A 20,688-nucleotide genomic window follows, 5' to 3' on the forward strand; every position below is an offset into this window, starting at 1 on the left:
CTACAGACCAGCCGATGAGATGCCGCCTCGTGCCCCGTGATGGTTGGACTTTGCCTCCTCCCCCTCTGTCCCTCGCTCACTCCACTGAGGCCACCCTGGCCTCCGTGCCGTTCCTTTCGCTTGTCAGCCACGCACTGGCCGCAGGGCCTTCGCACTGGCTGTGTGCTCTGCCCGAATGCTCTTCCCTCAGCTGTCCTCACGGCCCCTTCCTCACCTTCATTACGCCCGTACTCGGTACCGTCTTCTGACACCCCCTGTTTAAAACCACAGCCCCCTCCGTTTCCCCGCTTTACTTCTCTCTAAAACGTGGGCACGGTGCCTCCCTGCGCAGAATATGCTTTCCAGACCAGCAGCATCTTGTTAACAACGCAGACTCTTAGGCTGAATCAGAGTTTGCAGCCTCACGGGATCCCCAGGTGGTCCATCCGCACATCGAAGTTCGAGAAGCACCCCCACGTGATACACTCACTGCTTATTTGTCCCTTGTCTGTCTCCTCTACTAAAGCGTGAGCTCACTAGAGCAAGAGTTTTCTCCTCCACTTCCTCACTCCTATGCTTTAGCACCTAGAACAGCGTTCGGCACATTGCAGGCGCTCAGTGAACACTGAATCCGTGAAGGAGTGGCTGGGGGAAGGACGACGGGCGTGCGCAGCCATGGTGGCTGGAGGTGACAACCGGGGTTTTGGCTGAAAGCGACAAAAATTGTCTTAAGCAAAAAGAGAACCTCGTAGACGCGAGAGGTTCTTTGGGAGTCGCACGTCCTCACTTCCACACTGTCCCAGTGGTCACCGAGGCTAACCGTGATTCAGCGTGGGACAGGGGACTGCGCGGGGGGGCGAGCAGCAGGTGAGGCCATCTTGGAGGGTGGCCACCACACCCTCCCCCCAAGGGACTACACTTCCCAGCACCACTTGCATCTGGGGAGCCATGCGATGAGTTTTCTCCGGCGGACCCTGCCAGGGAATGACGCGGGACCCCTCCGGACCGGGGCGTTTGGGAAGCCAGCGTGACTTCCCACTCTCGTTCTCCTTCCGGCCAGCTCTGGCAGCCGAACGCATGGTAAAGACGGTGGAATCGTAGAAGAAGCCTGGGAAGGGAGTCCCCTGCCGATCGGGACGCTCCTTTTGGATTTTTAGATGAGTGAGCAGCAAACTTCCATCATGTCTGAGTCATCAGGCATTTTGGGGTCTGTTCGTTGTGGCGCCTAGTATTATCTAAGTCATTCAGGAATGGACTGAATGCGGGGGGTGAGGGAGAGGGGAGGGGAGGTGCATAGATTTCTGGCTGGAGCCACGAGGTGCATGGAGGTGTCTTTTACTGAGATGGGAACGTAGGTTTGGGTGGAAGATGATGCATGAGTTTAGGGCAGGGTTTCTCGACCTTGGCACCATGGGTAGTTGGGGTTGCCTAGTTCTTTGTCGTGGGGGCTGTCCTGTGCATTGCAGGGTGCTGAGCAGCATCTGGCCTCTGCCCGTGAGATGCCGGCGGGGGAGACTACATCAGCCAAGAATGTCCCTAGTCGTTGGCCACCATCCCTGTTGAGAACCACGGGGTTGGGTGAGTTTGGGCGGCCTGTGGACATCCACGTGGAGATTTCCAGGCAGCTGTTGGTTCTATAATTCTGAGTCTCAGGGAACATGGGAGCAGGTGAGATCTACCCTCTGCGCCGCACCCCATGCGTGGGTTGGGGTGAGAGGAGATTAAGAAGGGCTAGTCAGAGGAGCAGGAGAGGAGCCAGGAGTGTGTGTGGGACGGGGAGTCGCAGGTGCAAGGAAGCAGAAGAGCGAGTCTGGCTGGGGCACGAGGTGCTGAGAGCGGCCGTCAGTTCCAGAAGCGTCAGATACTTTGAGGCGCCGCTTCAGCGGGGAAGAGGAGGGGCGTGTACACAGGGCGTCAGCGGCAGCGATGACGGGGCGCGTTCGTTTTTATGGGCGTGGAAAGAGTCCCATCTGCAATTTTAAAAAAATATTGGAATACAACACTCAGTAAAACGCACACATCTTAACCGCACAGCTTGATTCATTTTTGTGTGTGTGTGAGCATACACCCCATTCAAGGTCTAGAACTTTCCTTCACGCCCCTTCTCAGTCAGTACCCTCTGGACACCCCAAGACACCACCGCTTTGATTCCCTAAGGGGGGAAACAAGCAGGTAATAAGACGACGTCGGCATCACAATCTCATTATTGGAAATGCACGCGTGGGCTGGGAGCCTGCCAGTGGTGAGGGGCGGGTCACGTGCACTTTCTTCGTTCTGATCTTTGTGTGTCACCTCACAAGCATGTCTTCTTGTGTTTTTGTTTTTGTTTGTTTGTTTTTAATTGACGCGAAATTCACATAACATAAAATTAACCATTCCGAAGTGTGCCATTCAGCGGCACTTAGCGCAGGCTCGATGCCGGGTGAGCTCTGTCTAGTTCTAAAACGCTTGCTTTCTCCCAAGAGTCAGTGCCCACCAGCAGCCCCCCCCCCCCGCCCCCCCCGTTTCTGGGAGCCGCGAATTCACTCTCCGTGTCTGTGGACGTCCCTTTCCCGGACCGTTCTTCTCAGCGCAGCCGTGTGACGCGCGACTTGCCGTGTCCGGCTCCGCTCTCCGAGCATGGCTTCAAGGTCCGTCCACTCGGCGGCGAGCGTCGGTGCTTCGCTCGGTTCTGGGGCTGAGCCGTGCTCTGTCCCGTGGCTTTCCCACATTTCGGCGACCCGTTCGCTCGTGGTCGGACATCGAGCATGTCTGTGCTCGTCACGGGGATGAAGACGGTTTCTCTCTCTTAGATTGGAAAGGAGTAAATTACTAGGCAGTGATCGTTATGGACAGTTAAGGGGGTGGTGGAGTAGGGGAGAGGGTCTTGGGTTCAATCTCAACCCCACCTTGGTTCCTGCGACCTTGGGTGAGGATCTGAATCTTTCATAGCTGCAGTCTCCTCACCTGCCGAATGGGGAGAATCCTGTTCTAGGCACGTGATCAGATGCTTCATGATAATGTCTTTGTGTTACTCTGCCCGCCCCCCCCACATATGTTAATATAAAATGCAGTCCATCTGGTAGACCAAGCCTCTTAAAATTCAGTGTCCACGGAAGGAACACAATAAAAAGTATTTGGGAAACCATGATGCTTTCTAAAGTTTAGTCATTCAAGTGTGTGTCCCAGCTATATAATCACAAATCTTTTCCCGTAAATCCCCTCATTTAAAACATCTAAATATATTTATTTTAAAACGGAAATTTTAAATCGCCAGGGGTCTCAATTTCTGCTATCATATACCAGAAATTGATGGTATATCCTGGTTAAGACCCCCAGATGCAGCCCGACTGTCTCCGACTGTCTGTGGAGCCACCAGCCGGGCCTTTCCTGCCAGGCGCTCAGGGAGCCCGGGTCTCCATCACCAGCAACCACGAGTCTGTCCACCCTTATTTTTTCCCCTCTCCCCTTCCTTCTCCAACTTGTTTTAAAATGAACTTAGCGAAGTTTAACGTTCATATCATAAAATATATACACTTTTTAAGTGTACAGCTTGATGAATTTAGACAAATCCACATAAGCACCACGCCGGTCAAGATAAAGAACATTCCGTCACTCCGAAAGATCCCTGGCCCCTTCCGCAGTCGACCCCCATCCATCCTCATCTCCCGACGGCCACCGGTCCACTCGCTGTCACTCTAGATTTCCCTGCGCTAGAATTTCATATAAATGGACTCATTCCGCATGTGGCTTTTTGGTGACCGGTTTTTTTTTTTTCATTCACCGTAACGTTTTTCATATTCACCCACGTCACGATTTGTTTCGTTTCATCGCAGAATAAAACGCCGTTCACCAGTTGGTGGACATGTCGGTCGTTTCCAGTTTGGGCTTACCACAGATAAAGCGACTCTGACCGTTTGTGCAGAAGCCGTGTGAGAGCACACGTTCCTGCTTCTCTTGGGTAAATGCCCAACGTCGCCTGGCCGGATCATGTGGAAGATGCCTATGTAAGCTCTGAAGAAGCCGCCCGGTCGTCTCCCAAAGCGGCCGCTCCCCTCCCCGCCCACCCGCAGTGTCCAGTCCCTCTGCATTCTCGGCATCCCTTCGCGTGGGCCGGCGGCCGTTGCGAAGCCTCAGTTCTCCAGTGGGCGTTGCGGTCTCTCGTTGCGGCTTTAATGTCCGTGTCCCGTGGGGTGGGCGGGCGCCCTTGCTCCATCCTCGCTTCTCCCCTAAAAAGCTGCGGCTTCAAATCTAAGTTACCCGACGGCGCCCAAGGGCGTCGCCCCCTCCGCCTCGTCTGCCCACCCTCAGGTCACGCCCTCTCATTCCTTCACTGTTTCTCCTCCCGGTCATTTTCCTTTCCTGAACACTTCTCTGGTCGTGAGTTTTAGGGACTTCCGTGTCCACACAGACCAGGTTTCTCCATCCCAGCACTCTCGGCGTCTGGGGCCAGACCATTCTTGCTCGTGGGGTCCGCCCCGTGCATTGCAGGGTGGTGAGCAGCACCTCTGGCCTCTACCTGCTCAATGCCAGTTTCATTCCCATCCCGTGAGATGTGACAACCTGAAATGTCTCCAGACATCGCTGAGTGTCCCCTGGGCTCGATGATCCTTCCGGAATTGTGGCTGTCAGCCCCTCGGCTCTCCTCTCCCGGTCACCTCGCCGTCTGCCGTCCCTCGGCTCGCAGGTGTCATGGTCTTTTCTTAATGCCCAGTTCGGTGGCATTAAGCCCATTCACATTGTTTTGCAACTATCCCCACCATCCATCTCCAGAACGTTCTCGACTTTCCAAAGTGAACCCCTGACCCCATTAAACACTAACTTTCCATTTCCCTTCCCCAGCCCCTGGGTCCCACCATCTTCTTTCTGTCTGTATGAATCTGACCCCTCTGGGGACCTCACATAAGTAGAATCGTCCTTTTGTGTCTGGCTTCTTTCACTGAGCGTAATGTCCTCAGGATTCATCCTCGTTGTAGCAGGCATCAGAATGTCCTTCTTCTTTATGGCTGAGTAATATTCCGCTGCATGGATGGACCATATTTCATTTACCCATCATGCGTCAGTGGACACTTGGGTCGCTTCCACGTTTTGGACACTGTGATTAACGCTGCTGTGGACGTCGGTGTGCAAGTGTCTGTATGAGCCCCTGCTTTCAGTCCTTTCGGGTCCATACCTACAAGCGAACTTGCTACATTGCGTGATAATTCTGTTTTCTGCTCTTTGAGGAAGCTCTATACTATCTTCCCTGCCCCAGCCTGTGAAACTCAACTGAGTGAGAGAGACACGAGCAGGTGTCTCTGAGGTGCTGAAGATGTGCATCGCCTCACGGAGGCTGTGTCCGGACACCACCTCACGTCGTTACACGGAGAGGGGTGAACAGCCCTCCTGGCTTTCCTGGGGTGTTTCTCCGCACGGGGGCTCTTCAGTGCTAAGGCTGGGGACATCCCGAGTTGGTCACCCTCCTACCAGCTTTTACTTTGTCCTGTTCCATGCCCTGGGCAACACTATCTCGATCTACTGAGTCCGTTTCCAGATGGAAAAACAATACCCGTGCGAGTTTCCCAGGGCAGCTGGCTGTCACGAAGTCCCGCAGACCTGGGGGCTTAAACAACAGACGTGTATTGCCTCCCAGTTCTGGAGGCTGGACGTCCAAGGTCGAGGTGTCGTCAGGGCCGCACGCGCTCCGGAGCCCGTCGGGGGAGCATTCTTCCTGCCCCTCCCAGCCTCGTGTGGTTTCCTGGCGATGTTCGGTGTTGCTTGGCTCGTGGATGCGTTGCTGTACCCTGCGTTTTCACGCCGTCTTCCCTCTGTGGACCTCGGTGTCCGCATTTCCTCTTTTTCTAAGGACATCGGTCACACGGACTCAGGCTCACTCTCATGACCGCAACTTGGTTAACCTCTGCAAAGACCCGAGTTCCAAAGAAGGCCACGTTCCAGGGTTCCGGACGTTAGGACTGCAGCATCTTTTGGGGGTGCGGGGGCAGACACAATTCGGCCCATAATCCAGCCTCCAGGATGGGGCCTGGAGGGACAGGCAGAGCCTCTCCCTTTGGACCACGGCGATCTCAGCTGTGACGTTGGAGAGAAACACTGGAATTTAGGGTTAGATTTACAAGCCTAAATCCTTTGAACTTTAAAGCCTGGCAGAAATCCCAGCTGGCAATATGTCTCCCAAGCTGTCACCGTCACCATACAGATGAGTAGCAGAAGGAGCGCAGCAAAGGTGACGCTCAGAATGGCCATTGGGAGCCACTGGATGTCAGAAGAGGAAGCGACGAAAGATCCGGATTATGGAGCTCTCTCGTTGGAGGGAGGGAGATGCTTCCCAGCCGGGACCGCCCGTCGATCATCCTGGATTGTCTGGGCAGGCTCGCCGTCATCCCAGAGGTTTCAGAAGGAGGTTCGACATCAGAGAAAATGCGGTACAAAGACAGAATCAGAAGGGGGAGTGAGGTGCCTTGAAGACGGAGGAAGGGGCCCTGAGGCGAGGAATGCAGGTAACCGCTAGGAACTGGAGAAGGTAAGGAATGGATTCTCCCCTAGAGCCTCCAGCAGGAACCAGCCCTGCCAACGCCTTGATTCCAGCCCCATGAACCTCGTTTCAGACTCCCGACCCTCAGAACTACTGGAAGATGGTAAGTGCGTGTTGATCGAAGCCACCGTTCGGTTGCAGCGGCCGTGGAAGCCCATGAACCCTCCTGCCGGGCTCGGGCTCCTCGCACCTGCTCTGTAGCCTCCTTCCTCCGCCCAGCAGAGGGAGAGTGTCGGTTCAGCACCCACACACCTCTCTGGCTGGCCTGTTTTCCTAGTCAGCTCTGTGCAGGGTGATTTCCCAAGTTCTCCGGGCTGGGCTGGGTGTTGACACCTGTGACTACCTGGCTTCCAGCTGCTGACCGACCCTTCACAGGGGTCCAGGAGAGCCAGACCCTGGCAGTTGTGGCCTGCCAGGATTTGAGCAGAGAAGGACCTTGGAGGCCATGCGGGCCACCTCCTCGTGGCCCCTCTGCGGGGAAGGAGTCAGACTTGGCTGGGCCGGGACAGTGGGTGGGGGTGGGGTATGTGTTTGCTCTCCTAGGCCACCTGGGCAGAGGATTCGGAGGCCAGAGTGGTAGCTAAATGGCGGGTTGTCATTGCTCTGGGTGAACGGAGAGTCAGGTCCTTTTAATTCAGGCTCTGGAAACTTCTCTCCAAAACTGACATCTTCTCATTTCTCCAGAGGACCTTGAAGGTGGCTTTCAGGGCACCTGGCAGAGTATGGATGTGGACACACTTGACATTTTGTACACAATAATAATAACAACAACGAAAACAACGTTAGCCTCTTTCCATTTGGCACCAGCTCGGGGCCAAGACCATGGTATGCGTGACCTCAGAGGTCCTCAAGTTGTTGACCTTCACAGGCCACCATCACGATTTTCCTAGATCCGTCTCTCACTGAACTCTTATCTGCTTAAGATATTTTGTCAAATAAAGCTCCCTTTAAAGCGCTAAGTCAATTACTTTTTAAAATTATGGTAAAATATATGTGATGTGAAACGTACCATCTTAACCGTACTTGAGTGCACAGCTCGGTGATGGGTATATTGTGGTTCCACCATACATCCCTAGAACTTCCTCATCTTCCCAAACTGACTTTCTGTCCTCATCAGACACTCACTGCCCTCCCCTCCCCCAGCCCCTGGCTCGGCTCCACAGTCCGCTTTCCACCTCTGTGAATCTGAATCCTCTGGGGACCTCAGGTAGGTAGAATCGCACGGTATTCGTCCTTCGTGTCTGGGTTACGTCACGGAGCATAATGTCCTTGGGGCTCACCCGCACTGGAGCATGTGTCAGAATCTCCTTCCCTTTGAAGGCTGAATAATATTCCAGTATGTGAAGATACCACATTTTGTTGCTATATTCATCTGCCAATGAAAGATCGAAATCAATTCCTTAAAAACGCTATGTATTTTGGAATAATTATTCGCTCACGGGAAGTTGCCAGACTCGTACAGAGAGGTCTTGTGTACTCTTTACAGTAGTATCTTATGTAACTGTGTAATTTCAAAAACAGGAAATTTATATTGATATGATCTACAGACCTCATTTCAACAGCTTTTACATTCATTCCTGTGTGTCTACGCAGTTTCTTCACATGTGTAGATTTATGTAACCACCTCCAGGGATATAAAGCTTAAAGCAATTTATGTTTAAAAAGAAGCCTTGTAGCTCTGCCGTGGATGGCAAGCGGATATGACCAGGCGTAAGACGAGCGTATTTGAAAATTAATACACTGTAAATGACGTCGCAACCTTCCAGCTGGATACTGTTGTCCGTCGAAGGCTTTTCGTCAAACCCAAGAATTAAGTGAACCCCTCCCCTCCCGCCGCGGAGAACCGAAGAGGGAGGGGGTCGCTTGCCACACGGGTCAGTGGTTCTGAGTGCAGGTCCACACGCCGCCCCAGAGGCTCTTCCTTGGGAAATGCCGTATCAGCGCGGCGAGTCCCCGCAGCAGCCCCGAGAAGGCCAGGCGCTGCGATGGTCCCCCTGGTCCGTCGTTCGGGCGAGGAAGCCGAGGCTTAGGGGCGCGGAGCGGCTTGCCGCCCTCACGTTCTGGCCGTGTGACCTTGGATAGACCCCGTCGCTTCTCTGGGCTTCCGCTTCCCCCTAGTGACCTGCAGATAATGTGCCCTTCCCCGTGAGGGCCGCGAAGAGCATTAAACGAGAGGACACTGGATGGTGAGCGCTTAGGGGACGGGGCCTGGCACTGGCAAGTAGTTGGTGAAAGAGCCATTGCCACTAGTCCCGTAAGCTCGCCCTGAAGCTTAAAGTCAGCTCCAGTAAGAAAGCCCATCGCCGTCTACCTGGGGCCCACGCTGAGCCGGATGGCGAGCTCGGCCCTTCACCTGTCTTACCTGTGTGTGCCTTTGTGACCGTCGGATCCACCTCCATCTTCCCCTTATTGCAGATGAGCAAACAGAGGCACAGAGAGGTGAATTCACTTGCCCAAGGCCACACAGCTTAGGATGAGGAGCCAGCCGGCCGGTTTTCACACCTCCGCTTCGCTATCTTTCGTGTCCTTGGGCAAGTCACTTTGCGCTCTCTGCCTCAGTTTGCTCACCTGTATGGTGGGGACAGCAAGGACACTCATCTCAGGGGGCTCAGTGTTAATATTTTAAATTGGACTGTGTCCTCACACAGTCCCCTGACGCCCACGACTACTGGGCGGGGCTGGGGGCCCCACACCGGCCCACCCCCGCCCCACCTGAACGGTGCCACCCCCTCCGCTCATGCCCAGGGCACCCGCCACGGCCCTGCCAGGTGGCCCTGATGCAGCTGGGGAGCCGCCCGGCAGGTTTTTCCTCTCGGGGCGCCGTGGGGCACCACGCTGTCCTCTCCCCGCCGCGCCTGAGCCCGGCCCGACCAGGCTCCCGGGCTGCTCCCTGCCAGACGCAGCAGCGGGCGGCGGGCCTGTGTCACCATGCCCAGCATCTTCGCCTACCAGAGCTCCGAGGTGGACTGGTGCGAGAGCAACTTCCAGCACTCGGAGCTGGTGGCCGAGCTCTACAACACGGTGAGAGCCGGGGGGCCGGGGGGCCGGGGGGCTGGGGGCGGCACCGCCACCGGACCCGGGCCCAGAGCCTGGCTGCTCCACGTCCTCTGGGGAAGCCTGTCTGAGCGGTTCGCCTCTCTGAGCCTCCGTCTGCTCATCTGCCGGGTGACGAGTGCTGGCTTTCACTCGTTATTTGTCTTTACTCATCATCGGGCTCCGTAGTAGGGTTTGGGAAGGCAGCAGAGACTAGGAAGAGTGACTTGGGAAGGCATTCACGACCCAGGACGATAGTGCCATCATGGGAGAGGGTAGAGGTGACCCCTGAGCCCGCAGCGGTGGTGGCGGTGGGGTGGATCAGGAAGGGCTTCTTGGAGGAGGTGAATGCATCTCCTTTGTTCTCGGCTGTGCCCCCAACCCAGGGTGACCAACTCATCCTGGTTTGCTGGGGACTGTTCTGGTTTCAGCATTGAAAGTCCCCTGTGCCAGGAGACCCCTCTGTGCCGGCACACGGGGGCGGCCGGTCATCCTTCCCGCACTGGAAGGGTCCCCAAATCCTGGATGCCTATGTGGCAATGGCATTTAACTGAAGCCTGAAAGATGCAAGCAGCCAAAGATCCATGCGACTGTGCCGTCCTCGTGTGGGGTGCTGGGGACACCGTGGTGACCAAGGCAGGGCGCTCGCCTTCCCGGACTCCTGTGGCGGTGCATGGCACAGGCAGTGTGCTTTGCTCTGAGCCCTCGCGTAGTAGGCGATTGATACATCGTGAATGACAGGATCGTGCGAATAATGGCCTGTGTCAAGCGCTTCCTGTGCGCCAGGCATTGGACTAACCATTTGACCTGAAACATCTCATTTAATCGTCACAAGGACACTGGGCGTTCGGCAGTATGTTGCATATAGAGTTAATCTCGTTTTCCAGGTGAAGAACCGGGTGTCCAGGGAGGTCGGGGATCTGCCTAGGGTCGCCCTGGCACTCAGAGCTGGGGTTTAAACATGGCAGGTCCAGGAGAGCTCTTGGTGGGTGGGGGAGCGGCAGCTCAATCCCAGGATGGTCAGGTGGCTTTGGCCTCGTGGCTTTCCAGAGCTGGGGCAAGGGTTTGCGGCCGGGGGTGGGGGACAGGGGCAAGCTGTGGTCCGCCTGCAGGAGGCATGACCCTCTGGCCCTCTGTCCCCTTACCTGAGGAATGGGAGGGCCTGGACGCGCTGCCTCAGGAAGCCGAGAAGAGCGTGTCGGGTTCTGGAACCCTCCTCTCTGCATTCCCCAGCAGTCCTTGCGGTCCAGAATGCCCTCTGGTCAGCCCGGCCCTTGGAAAGCTCTGAGAGGCGGCTGGCTCGGCTGTGGGCCGTGCCCGGGCCTGGCCGCGCGCTCTTGGGCCCGGCTTTTCTCCACTCCATCCTCCAGCCCCAGCCCGTGTCCAGATGTGGTGCGCTGGCCGAGCTGCAGCCGCTCGCCAGGGCTGCGGGTCTCAACGTTTTCTGCTCATGACATGCACGAGATTTCTACACCGTCATCACCCGGCACCAGCATTTCCAGATACTCATCAAACAGAGACAGACATTTCACAAAGCGATACTTCCCTTTCGCCAGTGGGGACACACTTAGGTATTTTCTCTTCTATTCTATCAACAAGGCTCTGACGAAACAGATTAGGGCCCGGAGAATTGAGTTGTATTAGAAAGGCTTTTGCCACAATGCCCTCCTGGGTATCCCGAACCTGTCACCATAGTTACTAACTCCTGTAGTTCAGGGGTTTGGCCAACCTTTGGTGTAAAGGCCAGATAGTTGATATTTTTGGCTTTTGGGGCCGTAAGTTCTCTGCATAAATGGCTCAACTCTACCACTGTAGCTGGAAAGCTTATTAATAAATAAGCTTGGCTGTGTGCCAATAAAACTTTATTTGTGGACACCAAAATGTAAATTTCGTACAACTTTCAAGTGCCATGAGATTTTCTTTTAATTTTTTCGACCTTTTAAACACATCAACATCCTTCTTAGTTCATCAACCACGCACAGAAAGACAGTGCAGGCGGTGTAGCTCGTCGGCCTCCAGTTGTTTTGTGTGTGTTAATAACCAGCCAAACAGAAAGTGACAAGATCTTTCTCGTCTCTCGAATCAGGAGTTAAAAGTGAGTTTATTTTTTAGTGAATGTGGGCCCACATTTTGCAGCTTCCCAGTAGACGGCGAGACTGGTCTACGAAGTCGTCTGTGAGTCATCTGTGATTGCCATAAGTAGACGCATGAGTGAAGAGAAAGCCGCTGCCTTTGCGCTGCTCTGTGTGGGGTTGCAGACATTCTGCCGGAATACAATACGGCTGTTTAAAAGCATGCGTTCAATCTAGGGTTGTAAACGAAAGACAAAACATGTAGCGGAAATTTTTAAAAACCCGTTCACGTGGGTTTCTGCATGGTCCGCTGACGAGTCACAGCGCACAGTGAGAAGGCGCCGTTCTCTGGAGAATCTTTTGCCTTCTTGCTGCTCCGCTCACAGGGAGCTCTGAGCCTGGGCGGTGGGGAACCAGCCCCACACGGTCAGGGCGTGGGAGAAGGCAGCTTCAGAGGACCGTGCCTCAGAGACGAGGGTGCCTACAAGTTGGGTTTTGAAAGATGGATAGGAGCTTGCCAAGTGGGATAGGAGGCGGGAGAAGAGTTGAGGAGAAAAAAAGATGTACTAAGTCCTGGAAGTAAAAGAGGGATTGGCCGGTTTGGGAAAAAGAAAGTAAGTTTTTGAGCCTAGAATCTGGGTAGAGATGAAAGTGAGCAAGTTTTGAATGCTGGGTCAGAGCGTTTGAAATGGATCCTGTATTCATTGATGGACTCGCTCATTCAATGAAAATTCTGCAAACTAACCTGTGCCGGGTGACTCTGGGGTGCCAGGATGTGGAGGGGGCTTGGGAACTACCAGTGAGTCCCCCAGCCTAGAGGAGGAAATTGGGGCACAGACTGTCCCCCAGCCCTGACTGCTTACACCTCACAAAGCTAAGGACCGCATTTCCAGGTAGTGCTAAGGTCATTGAGAACATAGTAGAAACTGAAGAGATGGTTGTTGAGAGAATGAATGAGTGAATGAATGAGCGAATGAATGGCAGGGTGCCTACTGGGGCATGACCTAGGGAGTCCAGCTCACGGATGTCCAGAGCCGAGGGCCGGGCTGGCTCTGGACGTGATCCCAGACGGCGCGTCTCCCGCCTTGCCCTGGGTGGGGCGGGCGGTTGGGAAACGTGGGGGCCCAGCGCCGGAGGGCGGGGAGGAGACCCTGGCACCTTCTCTGATGCTATCAGACTCCGGAGCCAGTTGGGACCCATTAGTCATAGGCTCCGCCCGGTGCTCTGCCCTCATTCTGCACACCTGGGCATCATCGAAAATGCCTGTGCCAGTCCTGCTGGCCTCTGCGCGCGGAGCAGCTGTCCCACGAGCGCGCCCGTCATCGCCGGCTTCCTCAGTGACAGCAGCGGCCCCTGCTGTTTACCGAAACGGGGGGCCCCCTCTTCATTATTGCCACCTGCCTAGTCCTCCTTCTTTCTCGACAGAGGTGAATCGAAATTCTGGGTCCCCCAGAGCCATGTGACCCTGTCAGAGAAGTCATTCTACCTCTCTGAGACTCAGTTTTCTCATCGCCGACCAAGAGCTAGAAAGCTAGACGTTGGGGTGTGTGCAAGGGTTAAAAACCATCTCTGTAAAGGTGTGTGGTCAAAACATGGGAAAGTAACGCTCATAGTGCCTTCTATCCAGAACTTACTAGGTGTAAGACCCTCGGTCAAGTGACAGGCGTGTGACAGGCAAGCTACCTGAATCCGTTTTGAGGTCTGGTCCAGAAGAAATATTTATTGAGCACCTACTATGTGCTGGTTCTCGAGGTTACAGTGGATAATGGAGGAGGCGCAGCCTTTGTTCCCAAAGGCAGGTTTAGCAGAAGAGCCAGATGGTCCCAGGAACGTGGGGTGGCTGTGGGCACAAAGGAAGGCCACCCGGCCCTGCCTTGGGGGATCGGGAAGTCTTTACGAGTAAGCGACCCCCGGGCGAGAGGCGGAGAAGCAGTTGGCCTGGCGGAGGAGGGCGGGCGGGGAGCAGGAGTGTTCCAGGCAGTGGGAGCGGCATGTGCAGACTCTGGGAGGTGAGAGGAAGTAAGCATGGCTGCTTCGGGAGAACTGAGTCGTTCTTTCCACCCGGCTTACAAAGGTAAAGGTGGACAGCAGTGAGCTCCCTCATGGTCACGAAACGGCCACCACAGCTTACACATCACAACGATGTCCAAAGGCCTTTTCACTGGGCCTGATTTCCATCAAGAGAACTTTCCCAGAAGTTTCTCATCAGACTTTCCATCATGTCTCACAGCCAGAATCATCACACACTTACTCCTTGACCAGTCACGGACGATGGGGAGGACCCACGCCCAGGGGCTACATCCTGCTTTCCTAAGGCCACACCCTCCTGATGCTTGAACGCAGCCTGGGTGTGTTCAGCAAGCAAGAAAGGGATGATCTATAACTTCAGATACAGGTCCATCTGCGTTTTGGTCCACGGGAAGGGAAAGGCAAGCGTCAAGCAGCTTATCAAGAGCTGACCCGGGAGTAATAGATTCATTTACAGTCCCATCCTATCGGTCAGGCCAAGACGTGAAGACATCAGCGCAAGAAAGGCTGGGAAATGCAGTCTTTCGCTGAGACGCTGCGTGCCGAGCTAAAACTCGGGGGAGACTACTTCTACGAGGAAAAGGGGGCGATTGCATGTGGAAGGCTAGCAGAGAGTCTTTTCCACGCCCCTTGAATGAATGAGCCTGCAGGATAATGGGCGGAGCCATCGGTCCTTCCAAGGACCGGTTGGTTGTCTGTCAAGATCAGCCGAAACGCTGACAAAGTCTGGGTCGCTTCATTGCCTCTTTGGCTAATAACAGGATTTGGATATAGGCACAGCCCTCCCTTGCCTCCCCTGTCTGACCCCCCCCCCTCCCCGCGTCCTCCTCTTTCCAGTTCAGCAATGTCACCTTCTTCATCTTTGGGCCTCTCATGATGTTCTTGATGCACCCCTATGCCCAGAAACGCTCCTGCTACGTTTACGGCATCTGTCTCCTCTTCATGGTCATAGGTAGGCAGTGGTCGGAGACAGTGGGCGGCGGTGGTGGGAAGGGCCGCCCCCTTGATCGCCTGCCTTCGTCTCTTGCTCTAGGCCTGTTCTCCGCGTACTTCCACATGACGCTCAGCTTCCTGGGACAGCTGCTGGACGAGATCTCCATCCTGTGGCTGCTGGCCGGCGGCTACTGCATCTGGTTGCCTCGCTGCTACTTTCCCGCCTTCCTAGGGGGCAACAGGTGGGGTGGGGGCCGGCCCTCTGGCCTCCTGGAACCCCTCCCTGAGCCCTCTTGGGGTCCTTGGAATTCCTCCTCCCACTACCCCAGGACTTTCTCCTGACCCTGCCTGACTTAGCTGGGCTCTGTTGGAACTCCTGGCATTCCCACCTCCCCAGATCCCAGCTGGGGAGCCTGAGACCTTCTCCAGACCTTGCCTGAGCCTACTGGGGGCAGGGGTCCCAGGACGCGACACATGAGCTTACCTGGGCCCCAGGGACCAGTCCCCTGAGCCTCCTGCTTGAGGTCCCTGGAGCCTTTCATCGGAACCCCCAGGCACATGCGTGCCTGAGACGCCTCTGAAACTCCTCCCGACCCTGCTCAACTCATAGGAGCCTTCAAACGTCCCTCCTGAGAGCCTGTGGGGCCCTGCGATTCCCCCCTGAATCCTCCCTGGGCCCCCTGATCCTCTTGTCTGCCCCCTGGGGCCCTGGCACCCTCAGGACACCGGGGCCTTGGGGCTGTCGGCCGAGTCCACCGGGGGGCTTTTCACGGAGCCCAGTGGGGCTGCCTCGAACCCTTCCCCTTTCTCACCCGCCCCTGCCACAAGCTCCACGCGCCCCTGCCTAGTGCCCCCAGGACCCTCGCCGGACGCCCACCAGCCAAGCCCTTCTCCCCGCAGGCCTCAGTTCACCTGCCTGGTCGCCATCACTACCACGGTCAGCACCTTCTTGTCCTTCCTGAGGCCGACGGTCAACGCGTACGCCCTCAACAGCATCGCCGTGCACGTCCTCTACATCGTGTTCCAGGAGTACAAGAAGTGGGTGCCGCCCGCTGGTGCCGGGATGGGGGCCCCGTACACTGCAGGACCCCCGCGCTCATCGGGCACGGGGGCCTGGCTGACGCCATGCTCGAGACCACCTGCCGATGAGGCGCGGGGCCAGGCTGCGAACCTAAGGCTGTCTGACAGCAGAGCGTGTCCCTTTTTATTAGAGACACCCCCAACATACACACGAGCGGAGAACGTGGTACCATAAACCCCCGCCCACCCGCTACCCGCCCCAATGACCATTTTGTCAAGCTGCATTCCATATTCATCTCAGATTTCATATCACAGCACCCATTCATTGTTCAGGATTTCACTCTCCCAGGAAAGAATTATTATTATTTTTAACCCATACTAAATCTTAGCAGGATAGAGAGGGAGCTCTCCAATGGGGCCATTTGAAGAAAGTTGAATAAAAGCGTTATTTTCAAAGGAGAGGAAAGGGTGTAGGAAAGTCCCCAGAGACCATTAAGAATCCCTCTGCTAATAAGAGTGGGCCGCTCTGACCGGCAGGAGGCCAGGAGACCTGCGGGAGAGGCTGGGAAAGGCCATGGGAGGGACGGAGTGTGGGAACCCGAGGGAGAGAGGCTGCACAGAGGGTCTTCTTGGCAAGAGCTGTGACTTTCAGTTGCTGCTCACAGTCAACCTGAGCCAACCCCGGAGAAGAGGAAGTAACTCTCACGACCCCCTCCTGGCTTGGTTTCTTGCCGGGGCTCCCTACTGGCCAGCCCGACTGGAGGCCCGAAAACAAGGGAGCCCTGGGATTTTGTCCACTCAGCCCCGCGCCCTCCAGGGCAGAGTGAAGAAGGGGAAGGAAGAATGCGGACGGACAGAAGGAAGATGGGGCGCACACACTTTTAACAAAATCAATGGCACTTCCTTGAAACAGTGTCTCACGCCCGGTTCTTACCGGCGTTTGCTCAGTGTCTCAAAGATGTTTTCTTACATTTTGTCTTATTTATACCAGGATCCAAACACAGACTCTTCGGTCTGCATTTCGTAACAGTCCCTTCCTCTCCCTTTGTTCGTGACTCCGATTCGATGACAGACACTCGGTCATGTGTCCTGTAGAGCATCCCGCATTCTGGATTTGACCAGAATGCTTCCTGTGGCATCTTTCAATGTGTTTACTTATTATTATTATTCTTATTTTTGTATTTCTGGGATATTAGTAGTTAGATCTAGATTTAGGTTTAAATTTTATTAGCTCGGAATATCTCACGTGTGGTGCTGGATGCTTTCGGTTCCTTCCCGTTAGGACGCCAGGTTGTCCCACACTCAGTGCTGTTGAGGTTGATCAGGGGATTCAGATGGTGTTACCCGGTAACTTCATTATAAAGCTGTCCACTGACCTTTCCCCTAATGACCTCGGCGGCCGCTGATGCCCCTGCCTGCATCCATCGCGTGTTCCCAAAGGGCGATTTGCAGATCCTGTTCCTCCTTCTGCGTTGGTTAGCCGGAGTTCTTCCATCAAGAAGGACTTTTCACTCATCAGCTTTGAAATACAGTTGGCACAGGAAGGTCGGGAGAGATCGTTGGTTCCTGCCCTTTGCCGGTCCCTTGAGTAATGAGTTGGTGCCTTAGCCGTCGCTAGCAGGGACCAGTGAAGTTGCTTTTGTTTGTAAGTTTTATCGTGAACTCGAGGATGTTTACGTCTCTGAAGTGTTTTAATCCATTTCAGTCCCCGTGCCGTATTTTTAACTTTTTATTTTGAAATAATCACAGACGCTCGGCAAGTTGCGAAATCAGCAGAGTTCTGTGTACCCTCCCCCAGTTTCCCCCAGCCTCTCCCAGGGGCAGCATCTCATGGGATAATAGTACGACCTCGAGGGGAGGCCCTTGGCAGTGGGATAACACTGGTGACCAGACCACAGACTTAATTCAGATTTTACCGGTTCTTACTCACTGCGCTGTTTCCGATGTTCAGACCATGTCATTTCAGGCTGGCGGGCAGGATCGGTGCGTTCACCCATAAAGGAGTCACTGCCTTATTAATCCCGGACGTGCCCTTTTCTAAGGGACACACGTTTGGCTCCGCTGTTGGGGAAACACAGATTCTGGTCCCGAGTTGTCCCAAGACACGGCCATTGGAGAGTCACCTTCCCATACGTAGATACGCACATTCTCAGCGCACGGACAAGGATTTTTGAGTGCTGCCTCACAGGCAGCCCCCCACCACACACACACACACTCGTGCGCACGCACGCACACCCACCCCCATACACCCAGCCCCCCCCCCACTCTGGTTCAGGCACGGCTCTACCCCTTACTAGCTGTGTCACTTGGGTGGGGTTGGGGCCTGACTTACTCTCACGGGCCTCAGTTTTCTCATCTGCAGAATGGGAATGTTAGTGTTGTTGTGAGGACCGAGTTTCTAATCGAAGGACTTTTGGAACTGCACCCGGCGTCCTGTAAGTGCTAGGCGAGCATTAGTGGTAAGCACAGATGAGACCCCTCCTCCAGGCACCATGGATCCTTCCCTCCTCCCAGCCTCATCTCCTTGATGGAGGAATTTCCCATCAGCCCCTGCAGGCTCTCTCTGAGACAGGTTCTGATCGTCCTCTTCCCTCCCTAGGACCAGCAATAAGGAGCTCCGGCATCTCACTGAGGTCTCTGTGCTTTTGTGGGCTCTTGCATTAAGCAGCTGGATCAGCGACCTCTTCCTTTGCAGTTTCTGGCAGCAGATTAATTTTCCCTACATGCACAGCATCTGGTAAGCACCTACCCTTTGCTCTGAGGCTGGAGAACCAGAATGCCAGAGCTTGGAGTGGCAGCCTGGGAACGGAGGGGAGGCACAGATACTGGGTCTTACGTATGTGTAAGGGGTGGCTGGTTGCAGTCATGCGGTCAGTTCCAGAAGGTTCCTTTGGATGATGAGGGTCCATAAGAAGTAAGAAAAGGATCCAGGTGGGGCCGGGGCATGCAGGTGTCTGTAGGGGCGTGTTGCACCCTCATCACCCTCTGTCTGCATCCCACAGGCACGTGCTCATTAGCATCACCTTCCCCTACGGCATAGTCACCATGGCCTTGGTGGACGCCAAGTATGAAATGCCAGACCAAACCCTCAAACTTCGCTACTGGCCTCGGGACACTTGGCCCGTGGGGCTGCCTTATGTGGAAGTCATTGGTGACCACAAGAACTGCTGAATGCCCGTTTCTCGACCACCCAACAACCTGCCAACTCACCTGTGTCTTGAGGAGAGAGGCCTGGATCGGAGTCAGAGACACTCCCATCTCCTTCCCGCAGCTCCTTCTCCATTCTCCCGTCCTACATGGCCTCACCCCAAGGCAGGGGGTGGACTTCACGACCGCTCTGTGCGGCGGGCCGGTGGCTCCGGGGGCTGCCGGCCATCGCTCCCCTCCACGATCTGCCTCTGTTCTCTTTCATTTCCTCCTGTGTGCTCTCTGCTTTCTTGTTGCCTCTCTAACTGGTGAGGCTGGATCATCAGGTGCTGTGACTATGTGGCATCTACTGGGGACGACCTCAGGCTGGGGCTGGGTCTATGGGCCTGTTACTAATAGTGGTGGTCACTACCAGACTCTTTGGACCTGTCTGTGGCCATGTAATGTCCCTGGTACTTGGGGGCCCACCCTGAGAAGGGACATGTTTGTCAGCCACCTCGTTCTACCCTCACTTATAGAGAGCTTGCAGGCCCTCACACACTCACACGTGGACTTCTGTGGCCATCTCACTCATTGACAGTGGAGAAACATGGACGCCCGAATGGGCAATCTGGGCGCTGTTGGGCATGGGCATAGGAAGGGGAGCTGAGGTGGCCGATACAGGCCGTCAAGTGAGGGGACGAGGGAGGATGTTTTTTAGGGTGGTTAAGAGCACATGGAGTCAAGAGAGCTAAGTTTTTATGATCCACCATTTCCTAGTCGTGTAATCTGGGTGAAGTGATTTTTCCTAGTGATCTTTCCGAAGCTCGACTACCTTATCTATAAAATGGAAATATTTCTTCCTTCGTGAGATTTCTATATGGATAAAACATGGTGATGTGTGTAAAGTGTTTAGCATGGAATCTGGCAAACATCCATCCATCCAACCATTGATCTTTTGGACTCTCCACTGAAGCAGCCATTTATTTACCTGCCCTTTAAAATACCCTTCCATTAATTTATTCATTCATTCACTCATTCATTCGTCTTTTCATGATATCTATTTTTTACCTACCTGTTTATTGATTAATGTATCCATCCAACCGCTGAGCCATTCATTGAAACATCCATTCATCCATCCACTTATCCATCCATCTATCCATCTATCCATTATTCATCCATCATCCATCGCCTTTTATCCTTCCATCCAACCATTCAACTGTTATCCATTCCTCATCCTCCATTAATCCATACATCTATATTTAGCCATCCGTTTGCATTCATTTATCCATTCACATTATCTCATCATTCTTCCATCCTATTCATACATTCATTCATTCATTCATCTATCTTTTTAACAAATATACATTGAGTGTCTACACTATGTCTTACACCAACACCTGGGTATGCAAGACAACAAAGGCATGCAAAGTTCTTGCCCTAACGAGGAGGCACACATTGGACAAGTAAAATGACACACCCGTAAAGCCATTCCAAGCACCGATGAGTGCCGGCCTAAAAGATCAAGTACGGTGATGTTTTAGAGAACCTCAGGGTGGTCGAGCAGCCCTTTCGAATGGAAGGCGAGTGGGGATGGCACTTTCCAGCTGTCATTTCCTCAATGACGAGAAAAAACAGGCCACATAAAGAGCTGGGAAAGGCCATTCTGGGCAGAGGAAATGGCAGATGTGAAACTCCCAGGGGTTGGGATGCGCTGGAGCAGCAGACAGAAAGCCGTTGCTGGAGCTTCGTAAGCAAGGGAGAGCTCAGAGTCAGAGGTTCCTAACCTGGGGGCCTTGGCTGGGTTTTAATACCTATGGACCATTTGATAGTCTCTGTAAAAGGTGGGTGTTGGGGCATGTTACTGGGCCCCAGGAGTGCCTCGCTCCAAAAGAGTAGGGGCAAGCCCATCTGGAGAAATGGATAAATTAAAGGGGAGTGGCCACTCATATTTCCTGAGTGTCTCCCATGTGTCTCCTCCATGCC

General features: G+C 54.4%; 1 protein-coding gene across 1 annotated transcript; it reads left to right on the top strand.

The window, feature by feature from the left end:
- The first annotated feature begins 1,430 nt into the window (after positions 1-1,430).
- On the top strand, positions 1,431-20,131 carry ACER1 (alkaline ceramidase 1). Its single transcript, XM_016145194.2, has 6 exons — positions 1,431-1,557; positions 14,461-14,575; positions 14,657-14,798; positions 15,457-15,594; positions 18,176-18,313; positions 18,579-20,131. Exons 2-6 carry the CDS (start codon positions 14,497-14,499, stop codon positions 18,745-18,747), a joined length of 666 nt encoding a protein of 221 aa, XP_016000680.1. The 5' UTR covers positions 1,431-1,557; positions 14,461-14,496; the 3' UTR covers positions 18,748-20,131.
- The last annotated feature ends 557 nt before the right edge of the window (positions 20,132-20,688 follow it).

This window comes from Rousettus aegyptiacus, unplaced genomic scaffold (genome assembly GCF_014176215.1).
Source record: "Rousettus aegyptiacus isolate mRouAeg1 unplaced genomic scaffold, mRouAeg1.p scaffold_m13_p_16, whole genome shotgun sequence".
Taxonomy (NCBI): domain Eukaryota; kingdom Metazoa; phylum Chordata; class Mammalia; order Chiroptera; family Pteropodidae; genus Rousettus; species Rousettus aegyptiacus.